General features: G+C 38.7%; 1 protein-coding gene across 7 annotated transcripts in view; it reads right to left on the bottom strand.

The window, feature by feature from the left end:
• Window positions 1–3,211: 3,211 nt before the first annotated feature.
• ANKRD17 (ankyrin repeat domain 17) overlaps window positions 3,212–14,048 on the bottom strand; it is a 152,933-nt gene continuing 142,096 nt past the window's right edge. For 6 of the 7 annotated variants that reach the window (XM_043970665.1, XM_043970666.1, XM_043970660.1 and 3 more), the window contains 6 exons: window positions 11,650–13,304; window positions 9,611–9,808; window positions 8,089–8,337; window positions 7,009–7,187; window positions 6,485–6,649; window positions 3,212–5,473 (listed from right to left, as the gene is read on the bottom strand). In XM_043970665.1, the coding sequence (XP_043826600.1) occupies window positions 5,414–5,473; window positions 6,485–6,649; window positions 7,009–7,187; window positions 8,089–8,337; window positions 9,611–9,808; window positions 11,650–13,304 (2,506 nt within the window). In that variant the 3' untranslated portion in view covers window positions 3,212–5,413. The remainder of the gene's footprint in view (window positions 5,474–6,484; window positions 6,650–7,008; window positions 7,188–8,088; window positions 8,338–9,610; window positions 9,809–11,649; window positions 13,305–14,048) is intronic. The other variant, XM_043970662.1, reaches the window with a different exon arrangement.

Genomic DNA, 14,048 nt, shown 5'->3' with positions numbered 1-14,048 from the left:
TTTATCTTGCCATAGGTGAGAGCTAGGAGGAGTAATTGGTATATAATAAGAGTACACAGACAGTTTTGGGGGATTCACTGGGGATACACTACTATTATTTCCACCTGCCATGATCAGGGTGTAATTTAAGATCTGAAATAATTGTATAATATGAGTCAATATTGCTGATAATCTGCTGGGTTATAATAGTGCTCCTGATATGGGCAAATTATAGACCAGGGTTATAGAGAAAATCTGCATTTGGCTATATAGCTTTCAACCAAAAGACCTCCTACTTGGAGCAGATAGGCCTCTGTCCACCCTTACACAGTGAAATGATGTCCTATTTTCTTCTGAGTAGAGGTAGACAAAACTATATAAACAAAAAAATAAAGTAGCATTACAACACATTTAAATGCCAATTCAAACATTTTGCATTATAATTTGAGATAATATGATATTGAAATGTTTGTAACTGAACCCAGAGGATGGGTTATAATGGATAAGAAGAGTTGTCTCTGCTGCACACTGACTGTATGATTCCAGTCACTTAACTTTTAAGTACCCCAGGCCAAGCCTATTAAATTGTGGAAAATCATGCTCATTTTTACAGGTTGAGTGAGTCTCAGTGGAATTCCCTACACTTTTGAAATCACAGGGATGGTTAAAAAAAAATTAATTAACCACAGTCTTTTATTGATGTATGTTGCCATCTCCTATAAGTTTAACTGATGTTATAACAATGAGAATGCCAAAAGCCATTAAGAAGCAATCAACCTAATAAATACATTCAGGAAAAATGAAGAATCCGATTGCCCAGAATTAGCACATGAAAAATGGACATGTAATCTCCTAAGCCCCTTAGTATAACTGTCTTGGGCAAGAAGCAGCAAATGTCCCATTATATGGACCAAGAACTGAAGAGAAGGAAGGAGGCAAGGTGGCTTGCGTTTTGGAAACTGCATGTACTTTGCTTGTAACAGTGACTGAGCCTGTCTGAGGCGGGATTTGAACCCAGGCACTCCTGACTCCAGGGCCGGTGCTCTATTCACTGCGCCACCTAGCTGCCCCCATATTTGTTTTTAATAACTCAGATGCTCTCTGTTCCCTTTAGCTGCAGTTCCTTGAAGAGAGCGTCGTCTGTTTTTTACTTTTCTTCCCCATTGTGCCAAACAGTGGTGGCACATGGTGATTACTCACCATTTGTTTCTTGGCACAGAGTCATCAATCAGGGTTGGGCCAATGGGCCAAATTTCTGATTACTGAATTCAGTGATCATCACAATGGTCAAGTTGTGTTATTGCTCCTAAGTTGATATCTAAATTTTATTCGATTTAATTCAATAAATGGACAAGTACTTGATATTGTGCAAGGCACACAGTTCATTTGCTTTGAAATGTCATGGTCCCAAAATGGTTCGGTAGGTTAAAAGTCCCTAGGTGAATCTTCATGGGTAATTTTTCTAATTGCTTCATACAGTCAGCATGGATTTAATCACTTAGGTGATTTCTAAGTCATATAAAAAGCACACCATGTTGCGCTCATCTTTCTTGTTTAGATAAAAAACATGGCTATGTTGACCTAACTGGCCTTTTTATTTTGTCCTTAGCTCTTTAGAGATATACTGAGATTCAGAGAATCTGCTCTGATCAATGATCCAGCTTTCTTAGATACCCCAATAATCCTCCCAGTACTAAATTCACCCAATAGCCAAACAAGTTTAATTCTGTAAGGGCAAGTCTAACTATTTCTTAAAATCGAATCCCTCTGATAAACTGATTTCTATTTATTTCCTTATACAAAAGCTATAACAGTTAAGGATAAAACTATTAAGCTAGGTTGCTGATGCCAGGTGGAAACAAACGGAAATTTGTAAAATTCCATTTTAAGCCAGATGTTTCATAGGTTCAGTCATTCCCTGAATGTTTTCTTGAACTGATTATTTTAAATGACACTCATATCTGCCACTAGGTACACCTACTTAAAAGAGAAATCAGCCATTTACCCTTTTAGTCTAGTTAGTGGATTTATAGGGTTCTAACAGCATAGACTATTTTATTATTGTCTTTGTTATCTCAACTGCTTACAGTCCCTGGCATATAATACTTAGTGAATGCTTTATCTGCACAGTAACATCTACTTTGTATTTTTTTAAAAAGTGCTAGTGAGGCTATGATGAATGAAATGTAACAGAAACCACTTAGCATATTTGGAAAACTTTCCCATGAAATCTCAAGCCATCAGCACGCACAATGAGGGGGGCTTCAGTTTTCTCAGATGTAGAATGGGATGGGGGTGGAGGTGGGGGTGGATGGGGTTGAAATAGGTTTTTGCCAAAGTAAAATTCTATAAATATTGGTGATCAACATGTATCTGTTTATGGAAATGTTCAACAGAACATGCCTATGTCCTGTACAGACTTTTCAAATTAAAGCTTAACAAAAAAAATGCCAGTTTTTGAAGGAAAAAAAATGAGCTCCTAGAAGAGTTTTAAATTTAGAATAAGAAAGGATTTTATGTTATGATGTTGTTTCCTTATCTCAAGTTAAAATATTTTTGAGGCTCTTGGCTTTTGAATCCATTGACAAATTTAATCCTGTAAAAACAATAAACTCAACTGGCTTTGTTTCCTAAAGGTCAGAATTGGTTTAATAAACTTATTTTCCCTTTCCTTTTCCCTAAAAGTAGCCATGCTACTTATTAGCTCTGTGTGAATGACGCAATCAAATTTTGCATTTCCACAGAATAGTAAATTTCATGGCAAAACTAGGACAGAAAACAATTTTTGTGTAGAAAACTGAATTTAATTGATGAATTTTTTTCTATGAAAAAAAATGTCCATGAAATAGATTATAGTAATTTAGGAACCAAAAAAAAATTTTAGCTCATCATATAAACTTTAATAATGCTAAACAAGGAAAAAATGCTTTAGATTAAGCACCAAAATCCAGTTAATTGGATAGCTGATATAGGAAAAAAAAACACATGAGAAGCTAAACTTATTTGAAAAGAAATAAAATTTGCTAAGTGGTTGGTATAAACAGATTACATATTACTGAGATATTGACTATGTATTTTAAGTTGTGAACTAACTCAAGGATGACTCATGAGTTAAGTCACCCCTTAAATGATTACGGGAGAAATAAATCTTGTAGTAGTCTGCGTATACACATACCAATTCTTGAAGCTTTCTTTAAAAAGTGGGAACAAAAAAGAGAAGACCTACATGGTCTCAAAAGGTTATGTTCCTTCTTTTATTTGTCAAATAAAAGGCATTACATTTAAAATATAAAAAATGTACCTGAAAAATGTTCCTAGTACAGACTAAAAATCATGGTATAATATTTAACAAGCCTAATTGACAAACTAAACATGGGGCATTCCAACTTACATCCCCTTGTAAGAAGTTCTGGCTTCAAGTTAAAAAAAAAAATACAGATTTTTTTTTTTTGGTAAGAAATCACACATTCTCAGTAACTCAGTTTTGTTGGACCCCAAAGTACAGTTTTTATAATAAATAAATATTGGGTTGTATCTATATCTTAGGATTATTTAGGACAGAAAATAATCCTAGCTATAGTACAGGAAAGGCCATTAAGCATTAAATTGTTAAGATAGTGGCAAAGGACACAAAAACACTTAAAAATTGGCATTCGTTCCCCACTCACATTAAAGTGCTAAAATTGAATTTAATTAATAGCTGTAGGGCATTTTGATTCATTTGTTCCTTAAATTTTTGATGTTATAATCACAAGACAGCTGGAAAAAAATATGTGCTTTAAGGCAATAACCAAAATGCAGAAAAAGAAAAAGGTTATTATTCATAAACTACTGGACACGTTATAATAATTAAATGAATGTTCCCATCTATCAAATCATCTTCCCCCTTCCCTTCTTGCTCTGGTGACCACAGTAAATTAATCACTTTATTAAACAGCCAAGGAACTACATTAATTCATTTAAATTAGAATGACGTCAGATTTGGTTAATCATTTTGTTCACCAGAGTGTAATTAATGTTACTGAAAATAGACAAATCGAGATCCATATTATTTAACTTTGTTCCTACCCATTTTACCCCATTATTTTTCAGCAAGAAAGACCAACAGTATAAGACGTACTTATACTCCCACTTGCTCTTTTCAAATGGATGGAATTTAAACAGTACATGTTTTAACCTGGAATCTGAGGATTTGTGTGCAACATAAGCTGACCAGACCTCAAATTCACAGTGCCCTTTATATTTAGCATGAGCTGGCAGATCCTAGTCTCACAGAAAGTGCACTGGCAATTAGAACAAAGCATCTTTAATATAGTGTTTAACACTTCCCACTAAGTTTCAAAATTGGAATTTAAGGATAGATGAGACTGAAAGTTACCTAGCATAAGCAGTTCATTCAATTGTTTCTTAATAAAAACCTTTCTATTAAGATCTACTAAATAAACTGCCCTGGTAGCCAATAGTATCGTTTTACACTCAGAAAATGTAAAACATTTTAAGAAAGGAGCTAAATGTGATCTTTGAAGTAAGCCACTTTGTGATAGCAACTACGAGGATGAAAATCATTGCAGGAATGACTGATTAACATCACAACAAGGCATATTTTACTAGGAATGAAGGGCCCAGGAGCATGGAAGAGATTGTGTCTATGGGTTCTGAAAGTGACAAAAGATTAAGAAACATGAATAACTTTGCACGGTTTAAGTAATGAATTGTTCTCTAGTCTGTGCCTTGTTACAAACCTCTCCCATTCCCAAAATAAAACAAGTTTAGCTTTTTTTGAAAGCTCATGTGGAAAAACACAAACTGATAATGCCCATTCTCCCATTCTTTTATACTGTACTTAAATTACACAAGTAGAAATGTTATGCTTATTAATAGTTTAATGTATGAAGGAAACATCCAGATTTCTGAATATGAAGGTACATATCTCACATTAATTTAAGTCTACATAAAGTAGAGCCTCTATACTGACATATTGAAATTTACTTTCTGCTTAGCCATTTCTGTTATGTAAACAATTGTACATTTATTTGCCATTCTAAAACTTCAGGATCAAGTTTACATAATTTTGCTAAATTTCCGTGTTTGCTCAGAAGCAGTTTACAGTACTAAAACCAACCAGCCAAAGAACAGCTTCAACAGAAAGTTATGTCCGGGGGCAGGGCAGGGACAGGACTGAGGTGAAGGAAGAGAAGGAAAGAAAAAATGACAAGAAGAAAGAATGCTAACTAAGGTGAAATGTCGGGTGGTGGGGAATGGGCGGTCACAAATGTTCACAGAAAAAAGGTCAGTTAGTAAGATCTTCTGCAAAAAGCCTACACACTTCAGTCAAGCACATCAGTAGAATGATTTGGGAACATAAAAATTCTTTCGGCCACTTGTGATTTCCTCTGAATGGAAAGGAATCAGCAGGCTAACAAGTTGATCCCAATCAGCCAAGCTGGTTCATATGTACGCTGTTCAGATGAGGTGCCCAAGTTCCAGTCCACACCTGAGGAGTTAAAGTACATAGCATACAATTAGATATGTATCACACATTTTGAGAAAATGCTAAAGTAGTAAAGATTCTGAGTATCTTTGGAAACAACAAAAGAACCTCACCCCCACTCCCCAAATCACCATGCATTACCTGGAGAATGAATGGGTAAACCTGACATACACCTCCCAAACCTTCCTCATTTCTGTCAAAGGCACCAACCATCCTGCTAGGTCTTCCAGGTTCATGATCTTGGCATTCTCCTAGACTCCAAACTCTCCTTCAGACTAAGGTCAGGCCCTCTTTGTATCGACTAATTGATCCTCCGTCAGCTGTTCTCTATTCTACTGTGACTCATTTTCTTTCAATGCAGATTTAACTGTCACTTCTCTACTCAGTGACTTCCAGTGGGGCTCCCTATTGCCTCTAAGAAAGCAAATTTCTGTTTGGCTCTTTACAACCTGACATCAACCTATTTCTTGGGTTCCTTGACTATTATTCCCACCATCTCACTTGGCAATCCTGCCCCCAAATGCCCCGCTCTGTTTCACATCCATAACCCTCCAGCTTCTAGCTCCATTCTTTTGCACTGGCCACCCCCTTTCCCCACCAAAGCCAGAATGTTCTTTCTCCTCCTATCTGTGTGTCAGATAATCCCCCTCTTGCTCTGGAATGCAGCTTATGCACCACCATATCTCTATGAAGCCCTTTCAGATTCCCTCCACGGCCCCCCATCTTTAATTTTCCTAGTTATACTCAGTTAACTTGAACACCCTTACAATGATGACGAGAACAGCAATAGAAAAACAGAGTCCTATGCGGTTTTCACAGAAAGTACACAGCATTTCTCTTGTGGATATTGTGACCTAATGTATATTTATTTTTATTCAATGGGAATACATAATAACATTTTAAATATTCTAACATGTTCCTCCTCTATTTTCCTGTCAAGTCCTACTTGCATACATGAAGATGTAAAGAGTATTCAGTTAATTTTGTTTTGTATTTTTATCTGCTCAATCTTACCGTTTGAGGGCCATTATTTTCTGTAGAGTTTGAAACCATCTTTATCAGTGAGTTCCAAGAAGGGTCAGCAGCATGAGGACCATTAAATATGGGCCCTCCAGCACTCTCTGGTATAGGTGCTACTGGAGGGATCATTGCATTCCCATAGACAGAAAAGGGCATACCCTTGGGGGGGAAAAAAGGGAAAGCACATTTAGACTCATGCTCAGCCCATAAACAAATACTCAGGAGTCATTTCCAAATTGTAATATCAACTTGTTCTTCAATTTGGTAAGTAAACTGTGCAATAGGAATTTCAGCATCACACACTTTATCACCTCAGCACCAGATGTGACCACTCTAAGCTTATATATTACTTCATAATGTGACAATGTCATGTTGCTCAAAAGAATGACATTTTTTTACACAATTGATATGAAAATAAATTGTCCAAATGCATCCCATAGGATCACTGTTAGAAGTATTAAAAGGGTAAATTTAACATTTGAAAATGGAGGGGTTACTCCCTCTGAAATGAAAATTACCCCGACTTTAGGAAAGTCCATGTATCCTGCAGGAACATGCTGATGGAATGTACCAGAAGGAGTTACAATTCCTGTACTATCTCGCTCCATTGCTTGATGCTGTGAAAACACTCCTGGATCAGACATTGGCCTATGAATCATATGGTTTCCCATGCCACTATGACACCAGTCTACTTTGTCTGAGGAAAAAAAACAACAACAAAAAAAACAGAGATCCAAAAAATAAATAGACATAGCAATATAACAAGAATTTCAATAAAAATAGCAAATGTCTGATTTAGAGAACAAAACAAAACTATGTGACACATTTTGTTTCTTGGTTTTCCATACAAGACATTCTCATTCTCATTGGTTTTAGTCCCGTAAACTGCTTCTGAGCAAACGCAGAAATGTGGCAAAATTATGTAAACTCAATCCTGAAATTTTAGAATGGAAAATACATGTAACACCTGAGTTACATGGAGAAGCTCCACAGGGAGCTGAGATCATAGCCAAACTCTCCGGTTTTGTAGAACATTCCAGAAAAAACTCAGTAGCATAGCCTCAGAGCACTCACTGCCAGGTCCTCTCCTTGACACCCTGAGGCAGGTGGGGCTTATTGAAGTAATGAAGAATTTCTATGCATCCCCTTTTCAACATTAAATTTTGACTTACTGATAAGAACAGGACGAAGGTTTAATCTACATGCATGTTCTAGGCAGCCATGGACACATTAGTTATATATTAAACACATGGGGCTCAGCGGTCTAAGTAAGAGATAGAGAAAGCCTGCTCAAACATTAAGTGGGCTCATAGATTAATTAATACATGAGGAAATTATTCATATGTCTTTAGGATCCCATGGAATGAACACTTGGAATTTCTTAGTAGAACATGTTCTCTTTAGACATAGCTATTTACAATACCATTTCAAATACAATGCTCAGAACAATTCTTCAGGAAATATCAATTAAATACCAAAGTCAAAAAAAGTACGTGATTTTTTTAAAAAGTAGACTTTATGAAAGGTAAAATGCTTTATGATTATAAGCATAATGAGACATTTCATTTCCCAAAGCTAGGACAGACAAAACTTCATACCTTGATTTCCACCTATCCCTTCAAAGGACCAGATGCCACTGTGGCCTACTGGTGTGGCCAAGTTACTCCCAATAACAGATGGCGCTGAAGTTCCAGTTTGTCTAATACGGGCAGAGCGTTCTGTCCCAATTGGAACAGGAACTTTTCTGTCCTGACAGACACTGCTGGCCTTCTCTGCCCCCAAAGATACTGCTGATGGGGCAGGAGATGGTGCTCTTACTCCAGAGGATACAGACTGAGCAGGAGAATCTGCAGAAAAGTTATTGAAAAAATGATGTGTTTCTCCCAAAATAGTACTAATTTTGAAGCCACAAATTATGCACGATAAACGAATAATATTTAAAGGGAAATAACTGCTTCTATTTATAAGAAGCTTTCCAATTTTTATTCTTATTCTATAGCTGAGTAATCAGAAGCTCAGAGAGATAAGTAAGTGCAAGGAAAGTTCTAGTCTTTCTTATGACTATAAAGTACAGTTATCTTTTGTGTGATTTATTGACATCATTAAATATGTGAAATTTTTATCTCTCAATGTCACTATCTAAAATACAGTTCAAATCTCCATGTCATTCATTATGTCTATGAAATAAAGAGTAAAAGCCATAATCAAACACAGTACAGAACAGGATGAGACTCCATGAAATGCCTAGGATTGACTCACTGACAGGAGCTGGCTATGCCCATAATTTGACCAGTACAGGGAAACTCTCTCAGCTAGTAAAGGCAAGGCACCTTCACTGAGAGGGGAGGGAAGGAAGCAAGCTGAGAGTTATACAGCCAACATGTATGGCAGAGGTACGATCCCCTGAGCCCAGGACTTTGGCCTTCTGAGGCTGGCTCCCTTATTCTTCACATTGCCCCATGTGATTTACTCATTGTATAGACATTTAATAAGCTCCATTTCTGGCATAGTTAATTTTTACATCATAAAATGAGACTGTCCATACCAGAAGAATACTAGATTGTATACTCTAGAAGCAGTTTAGTTTTTTTAAAGAGAACTAAGATTACAGAAGTAATCAGAATGTAAATTCTTAAGTATGAAAAATTACAACTGGCTAACTAGAAGCCCAACTGGCTGTTCTTGGAAAAATTTCCCAAACTGCAGCTGAAACTAAAATAAATTATACAAGAAGAACACCTACACTACCAAAAAAAAAAATCAACAAAAAAACTCGAGTGAAAAGTGCCACAGTGGTATTTTGGGTTATAAAATACCTCAAGTTGTTTTTGGCATGTTAGCAAGTAGAGGACGTTTTTGTAATTTTTCTAATTCCACAGTATTTAAGTGCAATATACAATAATGTGTTATCCTTAAAAATACTCCTGGCACCATAGGACTTTAGAAATAATATTTTTAAAATATTGGTAAACTCGTATTTGGTGAAATTATAGCACCATTATAATAAAAACAAAATCAGACTGAAGAGGCACCCAAAGGAAATATAGCCACAATTTCCTTTCTTATGGAATCCTATTGTCTTCCCCTTCTCATCTACTTTCTAATGTATAAATAACTCACCATTTGATGCTGATGAACATGGAGTCAACAAACTAAGTGGGGAAAAATGTTGCCTGTTAAAGTTAGCAGCTGTAGGTGGTCCTCCAAGGGGTGCCCCAGGTGCATACATTTGCCCTCCAGAAAGGTTTGAGGCAAAGTTACCCAAATGTGTAGAGGAAGGTGTTACAGAAGCATAAGGGGAGTCTATATTGACAATACCTAAAGAAAACAATTACAAAATACCAGATCATTCTTGATTCAAGCGTGCAGTTATGGTTAGACAATCCTAAAGATGTAAAGATGACAAAGCAAATTGAGGTGTGACTCCAGATCGTTTATCAATTCTTTATTTTCTTAACCTGTCTGTCCCCTTTCCCTTTATAGGGAAAAGGAAAGAGTCATTAATTTTCAAGAAAAAAAAAAAATCTACATTTCAGTTGTACTAGATGTTCAGTGTTCTAAAATATGTTTGCGGTCACATTCTCCTGACTACCTCTCCTCACTACTCCCCCCAAAAAGACATTACAAAGGGCAATACATAAACAACATTGAAGGCAGAAGTTAAGACACTTAGATAAAATGAAGCAAAGGTTTCAGGGGAGCAAAACAAATTGGAAAAATCAGATAAAAATGTCAAAATAACGAACTTGAAGGTGAAATCACTCAAGATGCTTCCAAAGTACTAAAAATTTAAATACTGAACTTTTAGTTCCCTTGAATTTTATTAGATTTCCCTTAAATCTTTCCTCACCATTTTTGCTTGCATTTACAGCAGAAATGTAATCTTTACTTGTTACCACAGCCTATCTTTGATCTTTTACATGCAATTTTGTGGGGAAATCTTCCTAATGTAACTGGTATTTCTTTTCAATGCCTCCACTCCCATAATATATAATAAACAAGACCAATGCTTTTCCCCAACTTGTTCCTTCCTCCAAATTGCAATCTTCTAATATCTTTAAAATACTGTCCTGATTGTCACTTTTTATTAAAGCTGAATTGACTTTATAATAAAGTCCCAGAAAATTAGTTATTGTAACTTAATTTTTAAAAAGTTTCTATTACAGGCAGCTAGGTGGCGCAGTGGATAACGCACTGGCGCTAGATTCAGGAGGACCTGAGTTCAAATGAGGCCTCAGACACTTGACACTTATTAGCTGTGAGACCCTGGGCAAGTGACTTAACCCTCATCCCCCCCCCCCCATTCTATTACACGGGCAAAGGATGGTTTAAAAAAATCTAGCTAACATCTCACAACTGACTAGTAACATAGTATTGAAAATTAAGATTCACATACTACATTATTTTGCATGTTTTTTAAAAAACATTTTAATTCACTTGAATCAAAAGTAAAAATACATGACCTCACTCAATGTATTTTGCTTAAATACTTTGAGTACTTTGAATAAAAGTACTCCCCCTCTCTAAAGTCCCACCACTGTGCTCAGGGGGAATATAAAAGCAAAGAAATTTTAATCCAAAATACAGGCATGGATTGGTACTGAATTCCATCTTTATAATGGTGTAGATCAGCTTTTGTTGCTTCAAACACCCAAGTGAAAGAGCAATACCTGACAACTAGATAGGTACTCTACATTTGATCAGTACACAGTACTGGAATACAATTTTTATAAACCAAAATTTAACATTAGTTTTTTTGAGGGGCAAATTATGATGGGAAAATCTTTGTTAATTCTTTTGGATAAAAATAAAAGCAGAATTTGGGGCCATTATCTTATTAAATACCACTAACATTTTCTCTTTTGTTTAGAGAAAGGCTAAGTAAAAGCCTGGCAAATAAGGATATTAGGAGAAATCCTCCCTGGAGCATTCAGAAATGCAAGCGTTCTAAACCACCACCAAAAACAACATGACCGACAAAGACACATTAAAGGGAGTCAAAATCCACAACGACATATTCTGTGACATCCTACTTCTAATGACCCCAATACAAAAAACCTCAATCCAACTACGACACAGGTTTCCCAAGCACTGAAGAACACTGGCCGACAGGAAGCGACAGGAGCTACCAAATCATGGGAACGCCACGACAAACTCACCTGAGGGACTCGGAGCAGGCCTCTGCAATGGTGGTCGGAAGCCGGGCGCTTTGGAAGTGTCAGACTGGTGCAAGGGATCTGGATTTGGCAGATAGGCAGATTTTCCTGGCAGCATGGATTCCGGTGTGGACTGAGATGAAACCACAGAGCCTCCCCAGAAGGCATGGGCAGAAGTGGGACTGTTTTCAAACAATGTGCTAAAGGGCCCAAATGGTAAGGGTGCACTAAAATTGGGGGCCATGGATTTATTTGCTGGATGTGCTGAATTCTGAGAAGCACTTTGTGTACTTAAGGTCGAAGGTAGCTGGACAGAAGAGGGGACACTGTGGGGTCTCTTAATATGATTGACACTGAGGACTGCAACAGATGAATTCTGCAATGGTACTGGATTTTTGTGAGTCGGAGCTGTGGCGTGAGGCGGAGGCCTGATAGCAGGCAGTTCCATCTTGGGAGCAGGCTGTGAAGACCCCATCTGTGCCTGAGGAATGGGGTAGGTGCCTGGGGCAGTAGGCGGCAGTACCACTGGGGCAGAACTCGTCGTTACTAATGGGGGTGCAGTCATTCTCACTTCGGGTGGAGGAACCTGAGACGGCGGCGGCGGTGGCGGCAGAGGCGGTCGTGGTTCTGGGGCGGCAGCCCCAGGAGGTGGCTGTGGAGCAGAATGCCCTGCAGAACTCCCCACGGCACTGGCGCCATTTGGTTGTTGTCGACTGCTCGGCGCTTCTACTACTGGTGGACTGCCAGCTTCCTGGTCACAGGAAGGTATCCCTTTGTTTGGAGAGGATGCTACACAATCAGAAGGGCTACTTCTAGAAAGGCCTCCCGGCTGAGCCGGGGGGGACGGGGAGGACGGGGATGACAGGGGGTAGTGTTCTTTGGCAGTAGGTAGAGGACAGGTGGCGTTGGTGGGTGCGGTGCTGCTGTTGCTGGCTGTGGTTGTGACTGTGGTCGTGGTGGCATTGGAGGTCTTCACCACGGTAACAAAGAGCTGCCTTCTGACGGAAGGTGAGCTCGGGCTGCCATTTGTGGAAGTGCCGGGCCCCGTTGACGTGGGTGCACTGGTGGTCACTGCAGCAGCAGACGTGAAAGAACCTGCGGGGTTCACCTGAGAACCGCTGCTGTGTTGCTGACTGCTGTGGCGAGGCACCGCGTGAGGCTTGGGCGAGTTAGGAGCTCGGGCTGGGCTCAGAGGCCTGACAGGAAAGGGACCCCAAGTGGACTGCGCTGGCGGGAAAGTCCCTCCAAAGTGGGTCATGGGCAGCCGAGGCGGGCGGATTTGCTGGAAAGTCTGAGCTGCGAGCAGGGCATGTGCAAACTGGGGTGGGGGGTAGGCGATGGGCAGCGAGACAGGAAAGCCCGGCCTCACGTTGCTGACAGGGTTCTTAATGGTTTTGTGAGCGGAGGCAGAAGAGAGCGCAGGCACCGCCAGGGCAGGCGCAGTCTGCGAGGCAGAGGACAGAGCCACCGTGGTCATTTTAATCCCCATCAAGGAGCTGTTAGCAGCGGTCGTGGCAGGGGCCGAAGACCCAGTTTTGGAATTCACAGAGGAGCTTTTCAAACGATTCTTTGGAATAAGCTCATCAATTTCTTTGTCTGGATCCTTGATCAGAGCATTGATCAACTGTGTCGCTTGCCTTGTTGATTCTGTGCCACCCCTATAACGAGGAAGATGAGAGACAAAATTAGGTCCCATGTTTCCAATGAGCTTCATATCTCTGTAGATAGAAAGTGAGTGATCTAACACTGTTCTATTAAGCTATCCAAAAAGTAACTGGACCAAAGAAGGTAATTCCATCACTGAAATGTTCAACAATTAACAAAACAAAACTGCAGTGCTGCAGTGTGCAAAATCACCATAGTACAGAATTATTGATGGGAAGTATTTTGCGAAGTTCATTTTTAAGTGGATTAGTCTTGGAACACATTTTCCCACAGAAACAATTTTATAAGTACTGGGTAGATTCCCAATGAGGGCCACAAAAGCTATTAAGGCTTCTGGAATAAGAGGAAAGAAAAAAAAATAATTGAAAATAAGCATGTAACTGATGCATTAAGAAGAACAAAAACTACAATGAAAGTGAATGTAATTGTTTCCCCCGTACAACCTAATACATACACTACTTATTACATATTAACCAGGACCAGAGGTGGTTTGGGTTCACAAATTAAAGGGAAAGAAGAGAATGGTAGTTTTATAAGAAATTGTTCAGGGGCTAACTGGATAGGAGTTTGTTAAGAAGAGGATGGGGTAAGAAACGATAAGCAGGTGGATTTCAGAGAAACCTCGAAGGACTATCATGAACTGATGATGAGTGAGATGAGCAGAACCAGAACACTGTACACAGGATCATCAACATTATGTGTTGATCAACTGTGATGACTTGATTCTTCTCAGCAAT

Source organism: Dromiciops gliroides, chromosome 6, assembly GCF_019393635.1.
Source record: "Dromiciops gliroides isolate mDroGli1 chromosome 6, mDroGli1.pri, whole genome shotgun sequence".
In the NCBI taxonomy this organism is placed as follows: domain Eukaryota; kingdom Metazoa; phylum Chordata; class Mammalia; order Microbiotheria; family Microbiotheriidae; genus Dromiciops; species Dromiciops gliroides.
This window is presented reverse-complemented; position numbering and strand designations above follow the sequence as displayed.